This window comes from Bombus vancouverensis, chromosome 8 (genome assembly GCF_051014615.1).
Source record: "Bombus vancouverensis nearcticus chromosome 8, iyBomVanc1_principal, whole genome shotgun sequence".
In the NCBI taxonomy this organism is placed as follows: domain Eukaryota; kingdom Metazoa; phylum Arthropoda; class Insecta; order Hymenoptera; family Apidae; genus Bombus; species Bombus vancouverensis.
This window is the reverse complement of record NC_134918.1, coordinates 13,099,458-13,117,873: the sequence shown is the minus strand read 5'-3', so window position 1 is coordinate 13,117,873 and position 18,416 is coordinate 13,099,458. Positions and strand designations below refer to the sequence as shown.

At 31.7% G+C, this 18,416-nt stretch overlaps 2 protein-coding genes across 6 annotated transcripts in view; one reads left to right on the top strand and one right to left on the bottom strand.

Annotated features, from left to right (window-relative positions):
* Lerp (lysosomal enzyme receptor protein) overlaps positions 1-18,416 on the top strand; it is a 35,109-nt gene that overhangs the window by 3,625 nt on the left and 13,068 nt on the right. The window contains exons 14-15 of one of the 3 annotated variants that reach the window (XR_013058861.1): positions 155-258; positions 336-470. The exons of the other annotated variants lie outside the window; for them this stretch is intronic. The gene's annotated coding sequence lies outside the window, so the exon portion shown is untranslated. Of the gene's footprint in view, positions 1-154; positions 259-335; positions 471-18,416 lie in introns of those variants that run through there. 3 annotated transcript variants of the gene reach the window in all.
* On the bottom strand, positions 302-18,357 carry Tl (toll like receptor). 3 transcript variants are annotated; one of them, XM_033332280.2, is made up of 7 exons: positions 18,036-18,357; positions 8,419-8,650; positions 5,607-6,604; positions 4,516-4,834; positions 3,731-4,339; positions 2,023-3,551; positions 302-1,826 (listed from the first exon to the last, which is right to left on the bottom strand). In XM_033332280.2, exons 2-6 carry the CDS (start codon positions 8,614-8,616, stop codon positions 2,403-2,405), a joined length of 3,273 nt encoding a protein of 1,090 aa, XP_033188171.2. In that variant the 5' UTR covers positions 8,617-8,650; positions 18,036-18,357; the 3' UTR covers positions 302-1,826; positions 2,023-2,402. The 3 variants fall into 3 exon arrangements, with proteins under 3 accessions (XP_033188171.2, XP_076476458.1, XP_076476459.1); XM_076620343.1 differs by lacking the exon at positions 18,036-18,357 and adding an exon at positions 9,774-10,092; XM_076620344.1 differs by lacking the exon at positions 18,036-18,357 and adding an exon at positions 9,774-10,092 and having other exon boundaries at positions 2,033-3,551.

The window sequence follows — 18,416 nt, the reverse complement described above, 5'->3', positions numbered from 1 at the left end:
AAATCTGTAGTTTTGTTCATTTATTATTGCTTATTGTGCTGCCTATGCTTAGAAATATACTATGTAGTAAAAAAATTGTTTAATTTTAATAATAAGAATAATATAAATACTCCTATACATATTCCTATTATTAATCATCAAAATTTGTTCTAAGTGTTTCTTAATTCTCATATCTCTATATATGAAAAAGAATTAAGTACATGAAAAAAGAGAAAGGATTATATTTGTGATTCTATGAACAATCGAAAAATGATTATAGTAAGTAAATGTGGGAAATATACAATTATAAGCTTTTACAATATTTATGAAAGATTATATGAATATTTATTTCTCAGGTACTTTTTAAATAATAACTGTATAATAAAATTATTTGCGCCCTTAATGGTCGAAGCGCCCGGCTGTAGGAAGCCTCATACTTATCACACTCATAGCACAGTTCTACTACAGAAACATAAAGAATTTCGTTTCCATTTGTATTTATTTATTTATGCTATAGTTTAGCCAATATTCTGTAGTTTTAGAGGTGAGTATTGTAAAATAAACTATCGACCGTTAAGGGTTAACATATCGAAGTACAATACAATAAAAAATTATTAATAGCGAAATTATCAATTTATAGTGAGATTCTTTATTTTTCTAATCGAAATTTCTAATTAGTGTCTTTATGGCCGTCTTTTATTGAAAGATGGACAGTTTACTTTCGATTTTTAATAATGATTGTAAAAAAATTATCGAGCTCATCAAATAATAAAATTACTCATAAAATTGAGCAATAAAATAATGAATATATAGTAATGTACCATATCTACTTATGTGCAATATAAATTCGTATGTGACCCTAGGCTTATATTGAAAATTAAAATGAATGGTAAGATAGATTGTGACAATTATATTGCTATTAATTTCTATTTTATGTATGTATACTGAATTATATCTCATGAATATTATATGCTAAATATTGATCGATTATTTACAATTACTAAATAAAATTATTATGGAACTTTATCTTATAGTGATAGACAGAAATTCATGGTATACATACATAAAGTTTACACTAAGGAGAAATAAATTTTATGGTATAAAAATAATTCTAAAAAATATTTAGCTCAATATTTATCCTATTTTTATAATAATAATCTACTTCACTATAGTAGCGGAAACTTATTATAAATTAGAAGTCATTTAAAATTACAAAAAATACTTATTTACAGTAATCTCAGCAATTTAAAACTAAGTTTCTTCAGTCATTACATGTAATTTGTCCTCGACGTTTACTTCTGGTGATATTTAAAGTTTTATAAAACAAATTCATAAACTTATAAATGAGATAATAGAGTAAAGATGATAAAGAATTTTCAGCATTGCACTACATATGGATATTTATATATTATTTAGTAGTATTCTGATCAGTTTTTTGCCTGTGAGATTTAATTCGAGTTTATGGGGTGAGATTATTTCGTGGAATATGTGTCAAATGTTTGCGTGAATGACCATTTAGAAATGCTTTATTGTCGCGTTTCAACCAACACGTGCGCACTTGTCAGAACAAGGATACAATATCTTGCATCTTAACTTCTTTAACCTCAACTTTGCTATTTCTACGATTGCAAGTTAATTTGGTACGTAGGGGTGTATTCTTCCATCCATGGAACGAAGAAAGTCGTATAAATCACAATTGTAAACAATAGGATTGTTTTCAATGTATATTATTACGTTACGATTAAATCGCGCTAATCTCTCGGCTGAAGATTAGATGTGTTTTATTCTATTATTATATATATAAGATTCACGTTAATGTCATTGGATAGGAATGGCAGATCTTTGGCCTGAAAAACAATATTTTATTTATTATTTTATTGTTATTTTTAATTGCAATAAAATATCTATGAAGTAGTTTATAAAAAATTGCAAAACACACTTTCACAGTCTTATAAGTTCCTTAATAAAGAAATAAAAGTAACTAACAAATATGTTAATATGTCATAATGTATAATGAATAATATTTTTAATATATTATCTCACCAATACTTGCATTATCTGATAGAAATTGGAGATCCAAAATTTGTAGCCGTAAACTGGCTATGGTCCAATCACTACATATTCTCGAAATATTGTTTCTGGTCAAATGTAATTCTTGTAAAACAGTACAATTGTGGAAACGTGACTTTTTCCCAAACTCTTAGTGAATAAGCCAAATCGAGTTAGACTAGTTGAGGTAGATAAGCATCGTTGCTTAAGTTGGTTAAATCGTTAACAGATAAAGTTAAATGTTATAAATTTGGTAATTCTTGTATGTGGTTTCACAAACACAGACACAAAATGAGTAATTTGAGGTTTTTGTTTAAAGAATAGTTCTGCCTTGAAAATGTTTCGTATATTCTTGGACGTATACGATGATCTCATTACACGGTGGTACATTGTACCTTATTAAGGAGATTATGCTTTATTAAGTCCTCAGGCAAAAGAATGAGCTTGGCGTTATTTGTTGGAGACAGATTTTCAAAATGTTCTTTACTGTTTTTCTCATCGCATATAAATGCTTTAAGAGAATCTGCCGGTGGAGTGCTCGCTGCAGGGGGTGTTTCAGGAACACCATTCGGATAAATAAGGTCTTTCTTCTCGCCGTTAATTTGTATGCACGGATTTGCAAAGAATCTTCTACATACACGATACTTTGCTAATTGTGAAGGATTTGGTACCTCACGTGATAGCTTATGAGGTAGCGCATGTGGTAACGCATATCGCAATTTATCCCAAAACCAAGGGTCACCCCATTTCACATATGTGTTCATACTCAAATACGCCTTAAGTTCTGGATCCAAATCGTCTGTAGGACCAATTTCGCCGTACAAAATTAAAATAACTCGCGCTCTACCTTCGCTGAGAGCTTGACTATGAGCTGCTCTAAACTCCATTCGCCCCCAAACACTCTCCAAAAAGTTAGGTGATAAAACTACTACTGTCCGCCTAGAATCTTGAACGGATCGCGCGATTTGTGTCGGTATCCACTCTCCAGCTAACCAATCACGAAAGTGCAGACACAGTTTGAACGGTCTTGGACCACTCTCTAGTTGTGGCACTAGCTCGTTCACGATGAAGTCTTCGTCTTTATGTGAATAACTTATGAATGCATCGTACAGCTTATCTTTGTCTAGTTCGTCCTCGGTTACTAACCACAAGCAAAGTTGATGTGCGTATAGCCAAACTTTGATTTCTCGTTGATATCGGTAATATAGTGCTGCTAGCACACCGATTATTAGACCAGTGATAGCTGTGACCACGCTGATCACGATTATTATTATAATGTTCGTGGAACAAAGATCTGTCGCTGTCATCTTCAACATCGGCACGTTCATGTCTCTGCAGGTAATCTTCAAGGAATTGGGGATTTCTATAACTTTCGTTTGAATGAAATTGAGAAAATCTCTTGTGTCGCAGTCACATATCCATGGATTTCCGTCTAATGTCACTGTCATTAAGGAGGTATTGTTCATGAATTGCAAAACATCTGAGTTCAATCTGCTAATATTATTGTTGTGTAGCTCCAAAACCTAAAAAATTCAAAATTAATCCTATTGGTACTAAGATTGTTTGGAAATATTATCGATTTTATAAAGGACTGGCGATATTGCACCGATAATGTTAATCACTGATAAATGGTAGTATATTAAAGATGAAATCTGTAATTGATAACAATCTTAAAGATAAAGAAGATTTATAATTCACATACCTCAATGTTCAATGGCAACTCATCTACAGATATGTCATCGATATTATTGTTCGACAACAGCAATTTGGATATTTGCATATTGCTCGAACCGATTTTAGCTACTGGCGACATTCTGGTCAGTTTATTGCCTGTGAGATTTAACTCGAGTTTCTGAAATACTTCAGATGGCAAAGTCGTGATGTTTGTCAAATGTGGCACATGTGTCAAGTTTTGGTGCGAACAATCAATTAGAAATGCTTTACTGTCGCGTTTTAACCAACACTTGCACTCGTCAGGACAAGGATCTGATACTTGACACTTTAATTTCTTTGATTTCAAATTTACTATTTCTATATCTGCAAGCCAGTCTGGACTTTGACATTTCAGGTGTCCCGGTATTATATGGAAAAAGTTTTGTACGTAGGGGTGCATTCTTCCGTCCATGTAACGAAGAAAGTCGTATAAATCGCAGTCGCAGACAATTGGATTATTTTCAACGTATATTATTACGTTACGAGGATTCGTTTGAAATTTCGCCAATCTTTCAGCTGTAGATAAGTAGATATATTTTATTCGATTGTGTGTAAGATTCACTTTAATATCATTCGATAGAAATTGTAGATTTTCGGCCTGGAAAAAGAAATTTTAAATGATTTAATTCCAATAAAATATTTATGATGTAATTAATTACAAATAGCAGAACATATTCATAGTTTTAAACGTTCTTCAATATAGAAATAAAAACAACTAAAAGAGCTTGCTTATTTGTTATAATAATAAATAATATTTCTGGCATATTATCTTACCGATATTTGCGTTATCTGGTTGTATCGGAGATCCAAAATTCGCAGCTTTAAACTGCCTATGGTCCAATCACTATATATTTCCGAAATATTATTCCTGGCCAAATGTAACTCTTGTAAAGCAGTACAAGTATGAAAAACTGATTTATTCCCAAAATCATCTGGATAGGTATTAATCGAGGCATTAAATTTAAGGTAATTATGAGAGAATTGCGCTATCCGTAGCTTAGTCAAGGAATAGAAACTCGTGTCTTCTATCACTTTCAATTTATTTTCTGACATATTCAGGTATTCCAGTGATTTTAAACTTTTAAAGATAGATCTGAAACATTTCAAATAAAGGAAAATTTTAGGTAACTCCAAACTGTCGTTCTTCAATAAAGTTGGTAAACATTTTTATCACATTTAGATAGAATATTTAGAATACTATATTTGTAGTATATGCAAAACATAATAAAAATTGCATGAATTTTTTTGGTAGATTAAAGCTATAATGTATTAATCTCTTATGTGATTATTTTGTAAAAGTCGTTACTATCTAACTTTATGTTTTATTATTTTTTCCAGTATCGTAAAATCATCATGTTAATTACTTGATTGTATACTCAATAGCAAATTAGAATTAGAGTAAAACTCCATTTATCTGAATCTCGTTTATTGAAGCGACATTTTAGATAGTACCTGATTAAATTACATCCACTTATTCAAACCTATTATTTGAAGGAATCATAGGTAGTAGAGAAAACGAACTGAAAAATGGATACAGTCTCAATATTTAGCAAATTAAGTAGTTTGTTGCTTAAAATAGATACGAGCACAAATGATATATTTCTTTATACCATTTCCACTTAATTTGGAAAAAATAAATTCCTCTATTTTTATATTTATGAAAACAAATTAATGCTCTAAGCTCTTATTCAGAAAAGATGTAAGTTATTCTATCTTTGTTCTCAATACCTGATATGAATTCCAATTATTCCTCATGAATCCAAATAAAAGTAAAATTTGTAATTTTGTGAACTTTTTACCTATTACCATTCTCTGATAATAAATTATTATCTTATTATTTTAATTCCACTATAGTATCGCCTTACCTAGATATCGAAGTAAGATGATTCTTAGACAAATCCAATGTAACCAAATGTTTTAAATGCAAGAAAATTTCATCAGGCAATGACGTCAATTCGTTGTAATTAAGTAACAATTTCGATAGATGTTCCAATCCGTTAAACAGGTCTTTAGGGAGTGATTCAATAAAGTTTCTCTGCAAGCTAATGTTGTTCAATGAAAAGGAACCTCGAAATAGATCAGCTGGCACTTTCTTCAAACCATTGCTTCTTAATTCCACTGTAACGAGCTCCTTCAAATTCGCGAACAATCTATTCGGCAATGTAGTCATGTTTCTTTTATTAGCATACAAATTCACCTCTCTCAATCTGACATTATGCTCTAGTAGACCTTCTGGCAACGATGAAAAATTGTTGGAAAACAAATTTAACGCCTCCAGATTCTTCAATTTCGCGAAAATATCTTTTGGCAGGGTAGTCAATTCGTTTCCGTTCAGGTCCAAGGAATTCAGAGTCTCGAGCTTGTCGAATGTACCTGGCTTGATCTCCGTAAACTTGTTCTGCCATAAATTCAAAAATCGCAGTTTCCCTAATGGATTTAATATACTTGGTTCGATGTTGCCCATCATATTCATACCCAATTCGAGCACCTCTAAATTCGGTGTATATTTGAAGATCCCAGGTGACAAATGTACGCGGTTCTCGCGTAAATCGAGCCAGACCAGTTGAGGTATATCAGCAAAAAGATCGCTGCTAAGGTTGGTTAAACCGTTGCTGGATAAAGTTAAGTGTTGTAGATCTGGTAATTCTTGTAGGTGTGTTCTGTTGATCGCCGGGCCTAGTTGTTCAAATGACTCGAACACCAGAGTCTTTACGCTTCGTACGCCGAATCTCCTCGCGATTTCTCCTAGACTCAGGTTCGTCGGTAACGTGCACATCCTGAAGTATATAGATTCTATGTCGTCCGTGGATGTTAAACCGTTTACGTGGAAGTCGGTCCATTGCGGTGAATTACGGCACTGAGTCTGAAAAAGTAAGAAATGTTTTTAGTAAGATTCTGTTATAGATATTCTATTAATGACGATCTTTCATAGATAATAGGAATGGACATGTACGATTATACAGCGTGTTCTTCTATCTGTTAGTCTTCGAAAGGAATCTAAGTAGCGCTAATGAGTGCGATCTTGTATTGTTTATCCATTTTGTAAATAAAGATTTATTTTATTATAATTCTACGCTTTGGATCATACTTTCAACAAATTTATAACGTAGGTTCTTATCTAGCGGAACATTTTATACTATGCCTCATTTTTCTTTTTATTTCATCGTATGATATACAAAATTTGAGAGCTCATTCCGTCGATAAAAATGGAATATTATATTTCATAAAACTAATATATATACACACAATATAAATTTATGTATACATTTTTTTTTTTTTTTTTTTGAGTGCCAGTTACAAAATGAGATAAAACTATTCAATATTAATATTACATATAGATATGCAATAGAAAGTTTCATTTCTGTGAATTGAAGTCATTTCCCAGGCGCAGATACGAGTCTGTATATTATGAAACGCTACTTATCGTCGCAAGGGCTGCCGTATTGGAAAATTTATTTTGTTGTTAATGCATCGAATTGGGTTACACATTGTGGTTACAGGAATTTTCTGTGGCCCGTTAATGATTGCGATAGTCTTTCTACGTAAATTGTTGTGCAATAGAAAGTGAAAGTTTCGTGAAGCATGTAACTGTAAGAGGATATCGATCTTCTAGTTTTACGTTTAAACGTTTTTACTTCGAAATTTACTTGAATATATTATGAATACATTTTTCACAATTTCGTGATATTAACAGTGTTATGAACGATAGCGTTGTCAAGTTTCATAGCAGAAACGTTCGATTTATTTTAACCGTACCACGGCGTGAAAAGCTTAACTATCACAGTTTCTTAACTGTATTAATATTCATTTAATAAAACTACTCTATGAACAGATTTATTTTTGTGAAATTATTATAAATGGTTAAACTATCGTACAAAACAGGTGAGAAGAGACGAACGGTTTATCGTACCTGTATTTGGCACAAGTCTTAAGAAAATGACGAATAGAATTGAGTAATTAATTGATAGAACATCACACGTCTTATATCAAAAGGAAAAAAAAGGAGAAAAAGAAAACAATTTAGAATTGTTGATATCAAAATGCAGACGCTATAAAGTAATTTCAATCATCGTTAATTTATCTCTTATCAAATGGAACTTAATAACGCGCAATTGTTTAATCAGGCAATTGAAGATTACACATGGAACATATGATTTCCATTTTTGTGAACACTTGGTAGTTGAAGAGAAGTATTCCAAGTTCCACATACGACACATTTAAAAGTAAAATAATTGCTAAATTATCAATTATACTTGAAATATCAAACTGAGCATTACTGTGTTTCGTATAAAGGTTCTATTGTACGCGTATAAAATTTAAAAACTACTCCTCTTGTTATTAAAAAACAAAAAAGCGAAATGTGACTCATCATGTGTATGACCTTGAATCATAAAAGAGGGAACAATAAGAAAATTAACAAGGTACTGACACGGATATGCGTACAGAGATGCAGAACAAAAGAAACATCTCTATCGCTTCGATCATTTCAACGCTTTAAAGATACATTTAAAAATAACACAAAAATACATAAAATAATTTCAAGAATACGTTTTACATGGAACTCACGAAATCACGTGCTTTGTACGATACTGCGTACGATGTACGGTTACGTTCTTTCTCGATGAGTTCCCGCGTACGGCTCTCTTTAAAAAGCATGAATGAGTCACTCGTGCTTACCTTAATAAAAACATGTTGCTGAACGTCTATGATGAAGGCCGAATTCTCGTCTGTTGGGCAGTGTATCTCATAGTCTCCGTTTGGCGACGAAAGGCAGGTGCAGGCGTATTGCTGTGGACATTGTCCCTTAAATGCATAACACGTTGCAACGATGACCATCCAGAGGATGATCGAATATCGTAGGGAGAATTCGATCATCCTGTTGAGTCCCGTGGTATTCGATCGGCGTATGCTGCGAACAGAAAAGGTTTTTTTCCCCGTCAAAATCGCGTCAAGCTCCGTTGAAAATCGTGTTCTTCGAGGATTATTTTTGTTTGGTGAAAAGAGAGATCGGAAGCAGCGGCACGACGAATCAGATTAACGCGGTTATTTCCTTATGCAATGATAAAGCTGTGGCTCTCGTTGTGCGCGCAAGCCCGATATCAATTGCATTGCGCTTGTTGCCCCCGAATTAACTTCGACTAACTTATCCACGAGAAAGGGTAGTGAATATTCGAGTGCTAACTGTCAACGACGCTAATGGGTGTTCTTCGAACGATGAGAAGATTTCAGAACGTCTGTTGTCTCAGAGACAGAATGGATGACTCAATGATCTCTTTCGAACGCTGAGACGATACGAACTGATAGTTACAAGTGCGCAAAGGACGCTTCATTCTTCGACTGCTAAGAGTTGACTCCGATTCGAAACGCGAAGCACGACTGAGATTGGCAAATGTTCTCTTCCATTGACTAAGACTAAAGTATAATTAAGACTAAAGGATTCGCTCCACGAATCCTTGAAGATGATGATGGTTGAAAAGCTCGGACGAGAACTGATCTCTCCGAGTGCTGATAGATTCTGACGAATGAAAAGCTTGGATAAGGTGGTCACAGATCGTTTCAAACGATTGAACGATACTATTACACGACTGTTTAAAGACGTTCGCCGTTGAAAGACCAGCACGAGACTCCTAGAGATTCCTAAACTCGATCGTACGTCCCTAGCAAGGGACAAGTACGCGCGAAGTCCCAGAAGTGTGTCTGCTGATCGGTTTTTACCGAACAGAAGAAAAAGGACAATAGTTGTTGATATAATGTACTTGCATACGTCCAAAACGCTGAAGCGGGTGAGCGATATCTGGACGAACCTGAGAGTCCGGAATCAATTAAGCAAGGGTCGCAGAAATTCTTCCGGATGGTTCTCGACCGAGCTGGTTGTTACTCGTCGCTAATGACCTTTCGGAAGTAAATTGAGAACGATGGACATTAACAAATGAAAAGCATTGTTATAGTCATTAAAACGAAAACCTTCTGAATGCTAATGTCCCGACACAAACATAGTTTCTTGTGTAGGAAAGTGCGCACTGTAAAATTACCTACGAAAATCTTCACGCTTTCTTGTTCCTTCGGAAGAGACACCTCGCATCGCAGAGCGTAGTTAAACTATTCTAGATTTGGTGATCGGGGATTTGATAATTTGGAGATGTTGATTTTCAGACCTTCGTATGGGATTTGGTGTCGCAAAAGGATTATGTTAAATCCACAACTCGTTAAATATACTTATCTTCTACTTTTCTCATATCCGACTATATACGCGAACGTGAATGACTCAGACTAAACAGGAAGTCTTTGTCGTTTAATCAAGTATCAAGAACGCATTTCACAATGAACCTGTACAATCGTAACTGATCGTCGATTAGGCGTGATTATGCGCGTTACTTGGTTCTCCCCAAGATCAATCGGATCGAGAGAAAAGTGTCACTAAGTTCTCTCGGCGAAAGGAATGTCGAAACATCATGCCTGCCACGTATCAGATCCTTCACAACTGTATTCTACGCAACGTACATCCGGGCTAATGACCCGAGTAGTAGTTACACGCGTTTGTTCGAGACACGCCTCGTTTCACGACTCATTGCAAAACGCGTAATGCATACGGGTATGCATGTGAACGAGCTTCTACGAAGGTCGAACGTGATAAGTAGACCGCGAATGTAAATTTTTGTGAATGCAATTAAAAGCGTAAACATTAAGAGTAGCTGATAAATATTAGAACGAGTACTGTGTATATTTGGATATTTCATATATTTTTGATATCTTCAGAATATATTTATTGCAAACTTGTGTACATAGTATGATCGAAAGTACGTATAGTGAATTCAATATCAAGCATATCTGTCCCAACATTTCTTTAATCATAAAATTTCTACTTCCTGAAAGCAATGATAACGACATGATAAAAGAATCAGTGATTTAACGTTTCCTGTGTAAATTTTTTTCCTTTCGTGCCAAGCAATTTATTTATCGATACTGACGCTTTATATTTTTCCTACAATTTCAACCGCGCTCAAGAGTATCGACGAGAAGGAGTAATGACGGAGAAAGTGATTTTCATTCACGATTGACAAGATAGCAATCAGATTTGGGAACAAAGAAAATTTTACGATTCACAAGTTAATCGCGTACGAATTAAATTTAATCAAATTATCGTTGAACTTGCTAAGTTGTAAAATATTTTAAAAAGAAGTTGCAATAGTTTGAAGAAATACTTTAAAGAAAATTCATACCTAGGTATGTACAACACTGTTATTTCAAATATTTAGAAATAATTTTTTCTAATAAAAACGAGATAAAGGCGATGTCAGTGAAAGTATGACTCTCATTTTCAAATTTTTCTCATTAAGATTGTTACAAAATATAGACTTTAGGAACAGTAATATAACGTTGCAATAATTGATAAATATATTTAGTCTTTCAAATATCTTTTAAAGAATAAATATATTTAAACGTCGTATGAGGAAATTTGTTTAGATTAATTTATTTCAGTTTATTTAAGTAGATTTCACATCTTAAAATTCAGTTGCGTTAGAATACGTTTTATCCATCTTTCTCCTTGTTATCATATTGTGCGTCAATGTGTTATATCTACTAAGCCACACTCGTGAATATAATTATATCTTGTCTTTCCACCTATGTGATAGATTAAGATATGTAATTGTTATGTAAGTGATACAATCAGGTCAATATATAAATATAGTAAGTTATGATACGTATCTAGCTACTTGTTGATTAATATAAATCTTTTAATACAGCTGTTCTTGGAAAGACAATAAAATATAGATATATTTTTCGTAATCTTGTGATTTTTTGAAGGAATTTCAATTTTTACAAAAGTACAGTCGAACTTGAATAATCGTGTGAGTAAATATTTTTCTTCAGTTTTATTGCTTATAGTTGCTTCAAACGGTATAAAACTATGATTAACATCTTAGCAAACGCTATTCGTTAGGTATTACAGTTACTTTAATTTAAAGTAATTATTTTAGTTAGTTAGATTAATGTAATTGGACGGTGTAACTTAAAATAAAATATGCATGAAGTACAAGCAATGGACCAAACATAGTTTATTGTCTTAAATGTAACATAATAATTCAGCTACTAAATACACAAGAGATATATTTTATTTTACTTAGAATTTCAGTTTCCCTCGAAGATATGATAAAATAGAATACCCGGAAGTACAGGGTAAACAAAATCTCTAAGAATCATTTCGACAAAGATTTGAACGTGCTATTCTGACATCATTTTATAAGAAACGAGACTAAAAATACGTGTAGTAAATAATGATACCTGCTTCCAAGGAAAAGACCAGCAAAGGTCAATTCGAATCATTCAGCTACGCATTAGTATGCAGTTTCTTTTTGGATTTGTTTGTTACGTGCTGACTGTACTATGAAAGGAAAGATTGTTGGAAATCTACTGACCCATAACATTTTGAAATAATTACTTGCTATTCTTTCCTTCTACAACATTAATTAATTTGACAATCTTTGTGATAATTTTCATCTACTGGGAGATACATCTATTACCATAATTTTGCATACATTTGACACATTGCTACCTCGCTGTATTATTATTTCACATTTTTTGTTATTTATATTTTACAAAATTATATACTCGAGTAGCCATTGAATATTACATACCACTATGCGATCGTTATATTTTATTTATTAGCCACGAAAATTGTTTTATGTCAGTTAATCAAAAAACCAACAGAAAATTATATTCAGCAAAATTGTAAAAGATGTTATGCAAAAAATGTTATAATGCTCGGCAATAAACATCAGTAAAAAAAAAGTAACAAAAAATTGTGTGTTATTTAACAAAATTACAAGGAAATTTTGACACGTCAGGGCGTCAATATGCTTATGCGTGATATTAAAAAATCAATAATCTTCCACTAAATCTACCAACTAAAGGGAATTATATATGTATAACAATTAGTACGATGCTCTTGAGCAGCAATTGGAATATTAAAGGAATGTAAGACTAGGTCAGTACATTTAAAAATGTTAGATAAAGCTTGGCAGCGGTTTCGAACATAACGGAATATGCTTACGCGTTTAGATTCCCTTAATGACCCACTTTTCCGAGTTTTAGTATTATATCCTGATAAATATATGTACGTGGAGACAATACGCAATAGTATGTACATATTCTGTTAGATTCAACACAGACGAAAATAACCGTGGAGATTTGCAAAAACACACCTATTTGAGATTAAGACTGATATTCTTGTTTCTTAAGAATCATGTTGAAATTAGATAACTAACGTAACAGACATAAAAGAAAGAGAGATTAGTATAAAAAACAAAATAACAGGTACCTAACCATGACCTCTCGAACGATTTGTAATCTGATTTTTGATATGTTATATAATAATAAGAGATTAGATAAAGCAGTTGCATGCTTTGAACCGAGAACAAATTGGTAACAACGGTGAGACATTGTTGCAAACTAAAAGAAAGTTTATCTTTCTTTTTTCCCTTTTTCTTTAAATATGAAGATTAATGAATTTAGTTTAGACTGTTTACGAACTTGCTATTATCTGATATGGTTATACCTTATAGTGTTAGGTGACAAAGTTTCTATTTGGGTTTTAGTTAAATTTTATAACATCAGGCGTATTCCTCAAATGTTTTTTTCTAATCAGGAAATATATATTTATTTACTATTTCGATTAAATTAATTACAATTAGTGGAATTATCTGCATAAAAATATCTATAGTATTATACGAAAAAATGGGAAAACGTTTACCTGTGTTGTATCCATATGAAAAAATATGTATGTTTTGTATTCAATACAAATGCAAATGTAAGAGCGTGTTTACCGCATCCATACTCCGTGTAGCCTCATTGGGCTTTTAAAATACAGACACTTGATAGGCTGATAAATTAATTTTTTTTAATCTTGTTAACCTGTAGAGACAAATGTTAGATGCGCCTACATCCTTCAGAGAAATAAAAAATTAGATACGAATGATCCAATCTTGAATGATAGCAGAAACAAAATTACACGGTAATTTTACGGTTACACGGCAACATTCTGAGTGTATATTTCTTGCATGTATTCTGAAGTATAGAATTCTTTAAATTGTTTTCTACCTTTGGTTTTATAAAATGGAAAATACGTGGTTACGATATATAATTTAAAAAATATACTCAATATCAAGTTTTATACAATTTTTAACAACAATTCTTTCTTTTCTCCAACTTACCGAGATTAAACTACCAAATCTACTAAAATAACTTTAATCGTTACGAATCCTTCTAAAGATAAATGTTACTCTGTTAACTCTAACACGTTCGGTCACACATTGCAGCTTGTAAAACTAGTATCTCATTCGTGATTCCACAGTAAATATGTATTTCCATGAAGCTATTCTTCAGTTCGCAACAGCAGGAGCTATGAATACAAACTACACTTCCGCAAGAATAGTCACCGTTTGTTATTTTTTTTCTCTCTTATTTTTTTTTTTCCAAACAATTTCTGTCGCAGATAAATACAAAGTTTTTACAATTATTTCGCGAATCTTCAAATTAATAACTCCGCGATAACGTACAGTTAGATAATCGCAATGTGAATCGCAATCGTCTATTAGTTGCATGGCTGTTACGTGCACAGGTAGACAGACAATGTCGATTTAGCCAAACCAAGGACGTTTGGCATTCTCTTTGCTTCTAAAACTCTGCTTTGCTTCGTGAAACTCGTTGATGTTTGCTCACGTACATGCGTACGAAATAAAAGAAAAAGGATTTTATCTGAGAGAGAGAACGACCAAGATGTTGCCAAACATATATGTAGTAAAGATTACTAGATAGATAAGATTATTAGACAGATAAAAAAGTTAAAATAAATTTTTTAAAATAAATTTTCATTAATTTATGCAGTTTGCTTTTCAGTCAGCCCAACGCCTTTTCTGCTTTCACTTGAGAAACAAAAAATAAGGCTATAGTATTTATTAATATTTTTACACATTAACCTTGTAAAAAAAAACACGGTTTTTTATACGATCCTTTTATAAAATATAAGCTTCAGAAGTTCAAAGCAATTCTGATGCAGATTTTGTATAAAACTTCTGTTCTCCAAACCTATAACGAATATTCGGTATATTTTAGATATTTTATGTTTCTATACCTATATTATCTGCATTCTGTGCATTTTTTAAAATCTGTAAGTACATAAATATCCGCGCGTTGGATATCGTTCTTCTGTGCCTCGATATCATTTTGTTAAGTTGAAGGAAAATGACGAATTGTCTGCTTTTAATCTATCAAAGCCTGATTGGTAGGTTTTAAGACATGTGCTATCACAGTTGTATTAATCCCTGTTTTTCAATATCGGACGTGTATGCAATAGAGGCAATAAGATTAATTTCCTTGTGATACGAAATATAATATCGTTCTCTCCACTAGTTCATCAATGCGAAAAAGGTATAAATTACTGGACGAAGCAGGAAAGAAGCAAAATAAAAAATTGACTTCGTATCATGATTTCTTTGAACGTAACAATTTAATAGCATTTTACCGATAATCGTAGTTCAGCGAGAAAATTATCTATTGCAGTAGATTTTAATAGCATGTCGAGTAAACTTTATATAATATGTATATTTTGATACATCAATATTTAGATGTCTAATTAAATAGACTTGTTTTCTAGGTATGAAAAGCAAATCGATTCCACGTAATGATTTTTATTGTCAGTATGTTCACTTCAAGGCAAATATTCATTTGTTTCTAGAACTGAATGTCTCCTCTTAAACGCGTGAAAAATTATCATCGTTTAATTTACATAATTAGATTTAATTCTGTATAGAGGTGTAATAAGCAAGAATTCATGAACTTACTTCATTGTAACTGCATGCAATTATATATTTGTTATACGTCTATAGTTCACTTCATTTTTAAAATATATCATTTTTCTATTTCTTATAGAAATTAAATAACGAATTCATTCATATTATATCGAGATACCTATGTGAATAATATAAACAGTAATTTCTCATTTCTTCCTTCTTTCTCCACTTTTGCTTCTTTTGTTTCTTTTCTAAGTTTCATTTCTCTGAAACATCTCATCTTCTATTATCTGGTAATTGGGACTAATTGAAACCTCCGCATTAATTTAATTGATCAGACTTTTCCTTCTATTTTTTCTTTCTCTATTATTCTATACAGTTATATAAGTTAGTACTTTTTTATAAATATATGATTTTCCATGTTAATATATATTACAATTATATTATTCTATATATTACTTAAATACATCAAGAAATATCTTATAAAAGTGATATGTAATCATCATATATTTGGTACTGATTGTATGTAATCCCTTCTTTAGCTATATTTGTATCATACTATACTCCATTTTGTAGAATAATTAAACTTTAATTGAATACTGATTATTCATAGTGAGATACAACATAAATATAGAAAATTATAGTTGAAAAATTCTAATAAATACAACAATATAGCGTAATTATACTATTTTATACAAATAACGAAGGAAAATCTAAACTAAATACTTCATATTCCATATAATCAGCTTTCTAATATTACATTGGTATCATGTATACATATGTATGTATGTATAAATACACTCCCTTCATAGAATATATTAGACCTTACGCAGTAAAATACAATTTCTTGTGATATAAATGTAAAAAAATTGAATACTTGAAGCAATGTTATATTAAATATAGTAAGCAAATCCTGGGAAATATAAATTACGTAGTCAAACAAGTAATTCTTTTCAAGAAATACGAATACCGGTTTTCAATACCATATTACAGCAATATCCGATATCTCAGCTTCTCTGCGATTCGTTTTATATCAATTTTTTCTATTATATCTACGAATTTTTTAATTTCTAATCATTTTTGAAACACAATCCAATAATAATATACAGGATTTTTTCGAAATTCTAACCATATTACTTTATAAATCACGATCGTGATTATACCTCATTTGATGTGGAAGATTAATTCTTTGAAGAGGTTATGGTTGATCAGTTCTCGTTAAAAGAGCATAATGGAATAGAGGAAAAGCAATGAGGATTTGCAGTCATGACAGAAGAAATTATTATGTGAATGTTAAATGCACTATAATTTTTCGATATATTTGAAAATATCATAAAAATATTAATAAAATATGACATAAAACCTAAAATACTTTGGGGTACTTTAAAATAATATCTCTGAATAATTACATCTATAATTTTAATATAATTTTAATTTGTTTTAATTAAGGAATTGCAATATATATCTTTTTCCGTTAAGAATAAACATTACTTTAAAATTTCATCTTAAAATTGTTTATTCGAAAATTTATTTTCAAATATTTCAAATATACTTGATTACATCATAAAGCAGTATTTGAGAAAAATTAGAATGAACGAATAAGATGATACATTTATACACATATAACGGTCGTTTCCTTCTATATTCTTATCAAAAGAGTTCAAATTAAGAGTTGTAAATATGAATTTTGTTAAATCTAAAAGATTCAATATTATTATCCTACAGATTAAAGTATTTATAACTAGTCATAATTCAGATTGCCTAGTTTATATATTTTGCAAAATTATGCATAGTTTATATAATAAAATCGTTTGTTTAATAAATATCTTGTCTTATGGTGAATATCTTATAATACGTGATTTTTGATTGAGATCATTTTGACAGTTCGTGTGTAGAAAAAATTATTTGTTTATCATACATTGATAAAGAAATAAATTTAGAGTCACATAGAATCAAGCTGATATTTCTTTACATTAACTTTCACGTTAAAAATAGTAATGCCCAAGAAAATTCACAGGAATCTTGATCGATAAATCAACGGTAAAAGGAAAAAGTTAGTATTTAAAAAAAACGTTAACTGTTTCTTGGAAGACACATCATAGGAAATATAAACATCTCAGCGCAGGTCACGTTATGAATTAAAAAAGAAGTCCATTTTTCAATGCTGTACATCGATGTTTTCCATAGAGATATCCATATGATGATGTCCATATCATAGAGATTATAAATAACTTTAGAAAACTACTTCTATCAACAAGAAACTTACTTGTAATTATTTGTATGCTTTTATTTCATTTGAGAATAATTATATTCTTGTCCTATTGGCACAGTTAAACCGAGACTACTGTATGTACAACAAGAGAATTTAGTCGCTGGTAGCAGAATCGATATAGGCAGATCGATATCTATAATACAACACGATACTTGTTCAACGTGAACACTATCAAACGAACACAACATTGGAATAACAAACTTATTACTATTCCAAAGCAAAGGTTCTCTTACCAGATTCAACGTTGCCACTGTTTGTTTTGTTTTCTGTCGTGTGAAGCAAAAGATCCGTTTTATCACGTGAACATATTGCGTATACTTTCACAGTCACGATTATTTGATCGCAAAGTCCGTTCGATTCGATCGTGGTTAATAAAACATCACGAAACAGCAACGGAAGAATTATAATAGCATTGAACCAGATTGAGATTCATAAACGTAACAAGTATCAAAACGGTTCGACAAGAACTGTTGATTCACCGCGCGCGCTGTTGCTCGTTGCGAGCCCGAACTCGAAATGACGGCACAACACCACGTGATTCACGACCCAATGAATACACTGGTAGCGTGGTGGAATAAACGGCCTGATAAACGTTTGGCGTTGGAAGTAGTGGG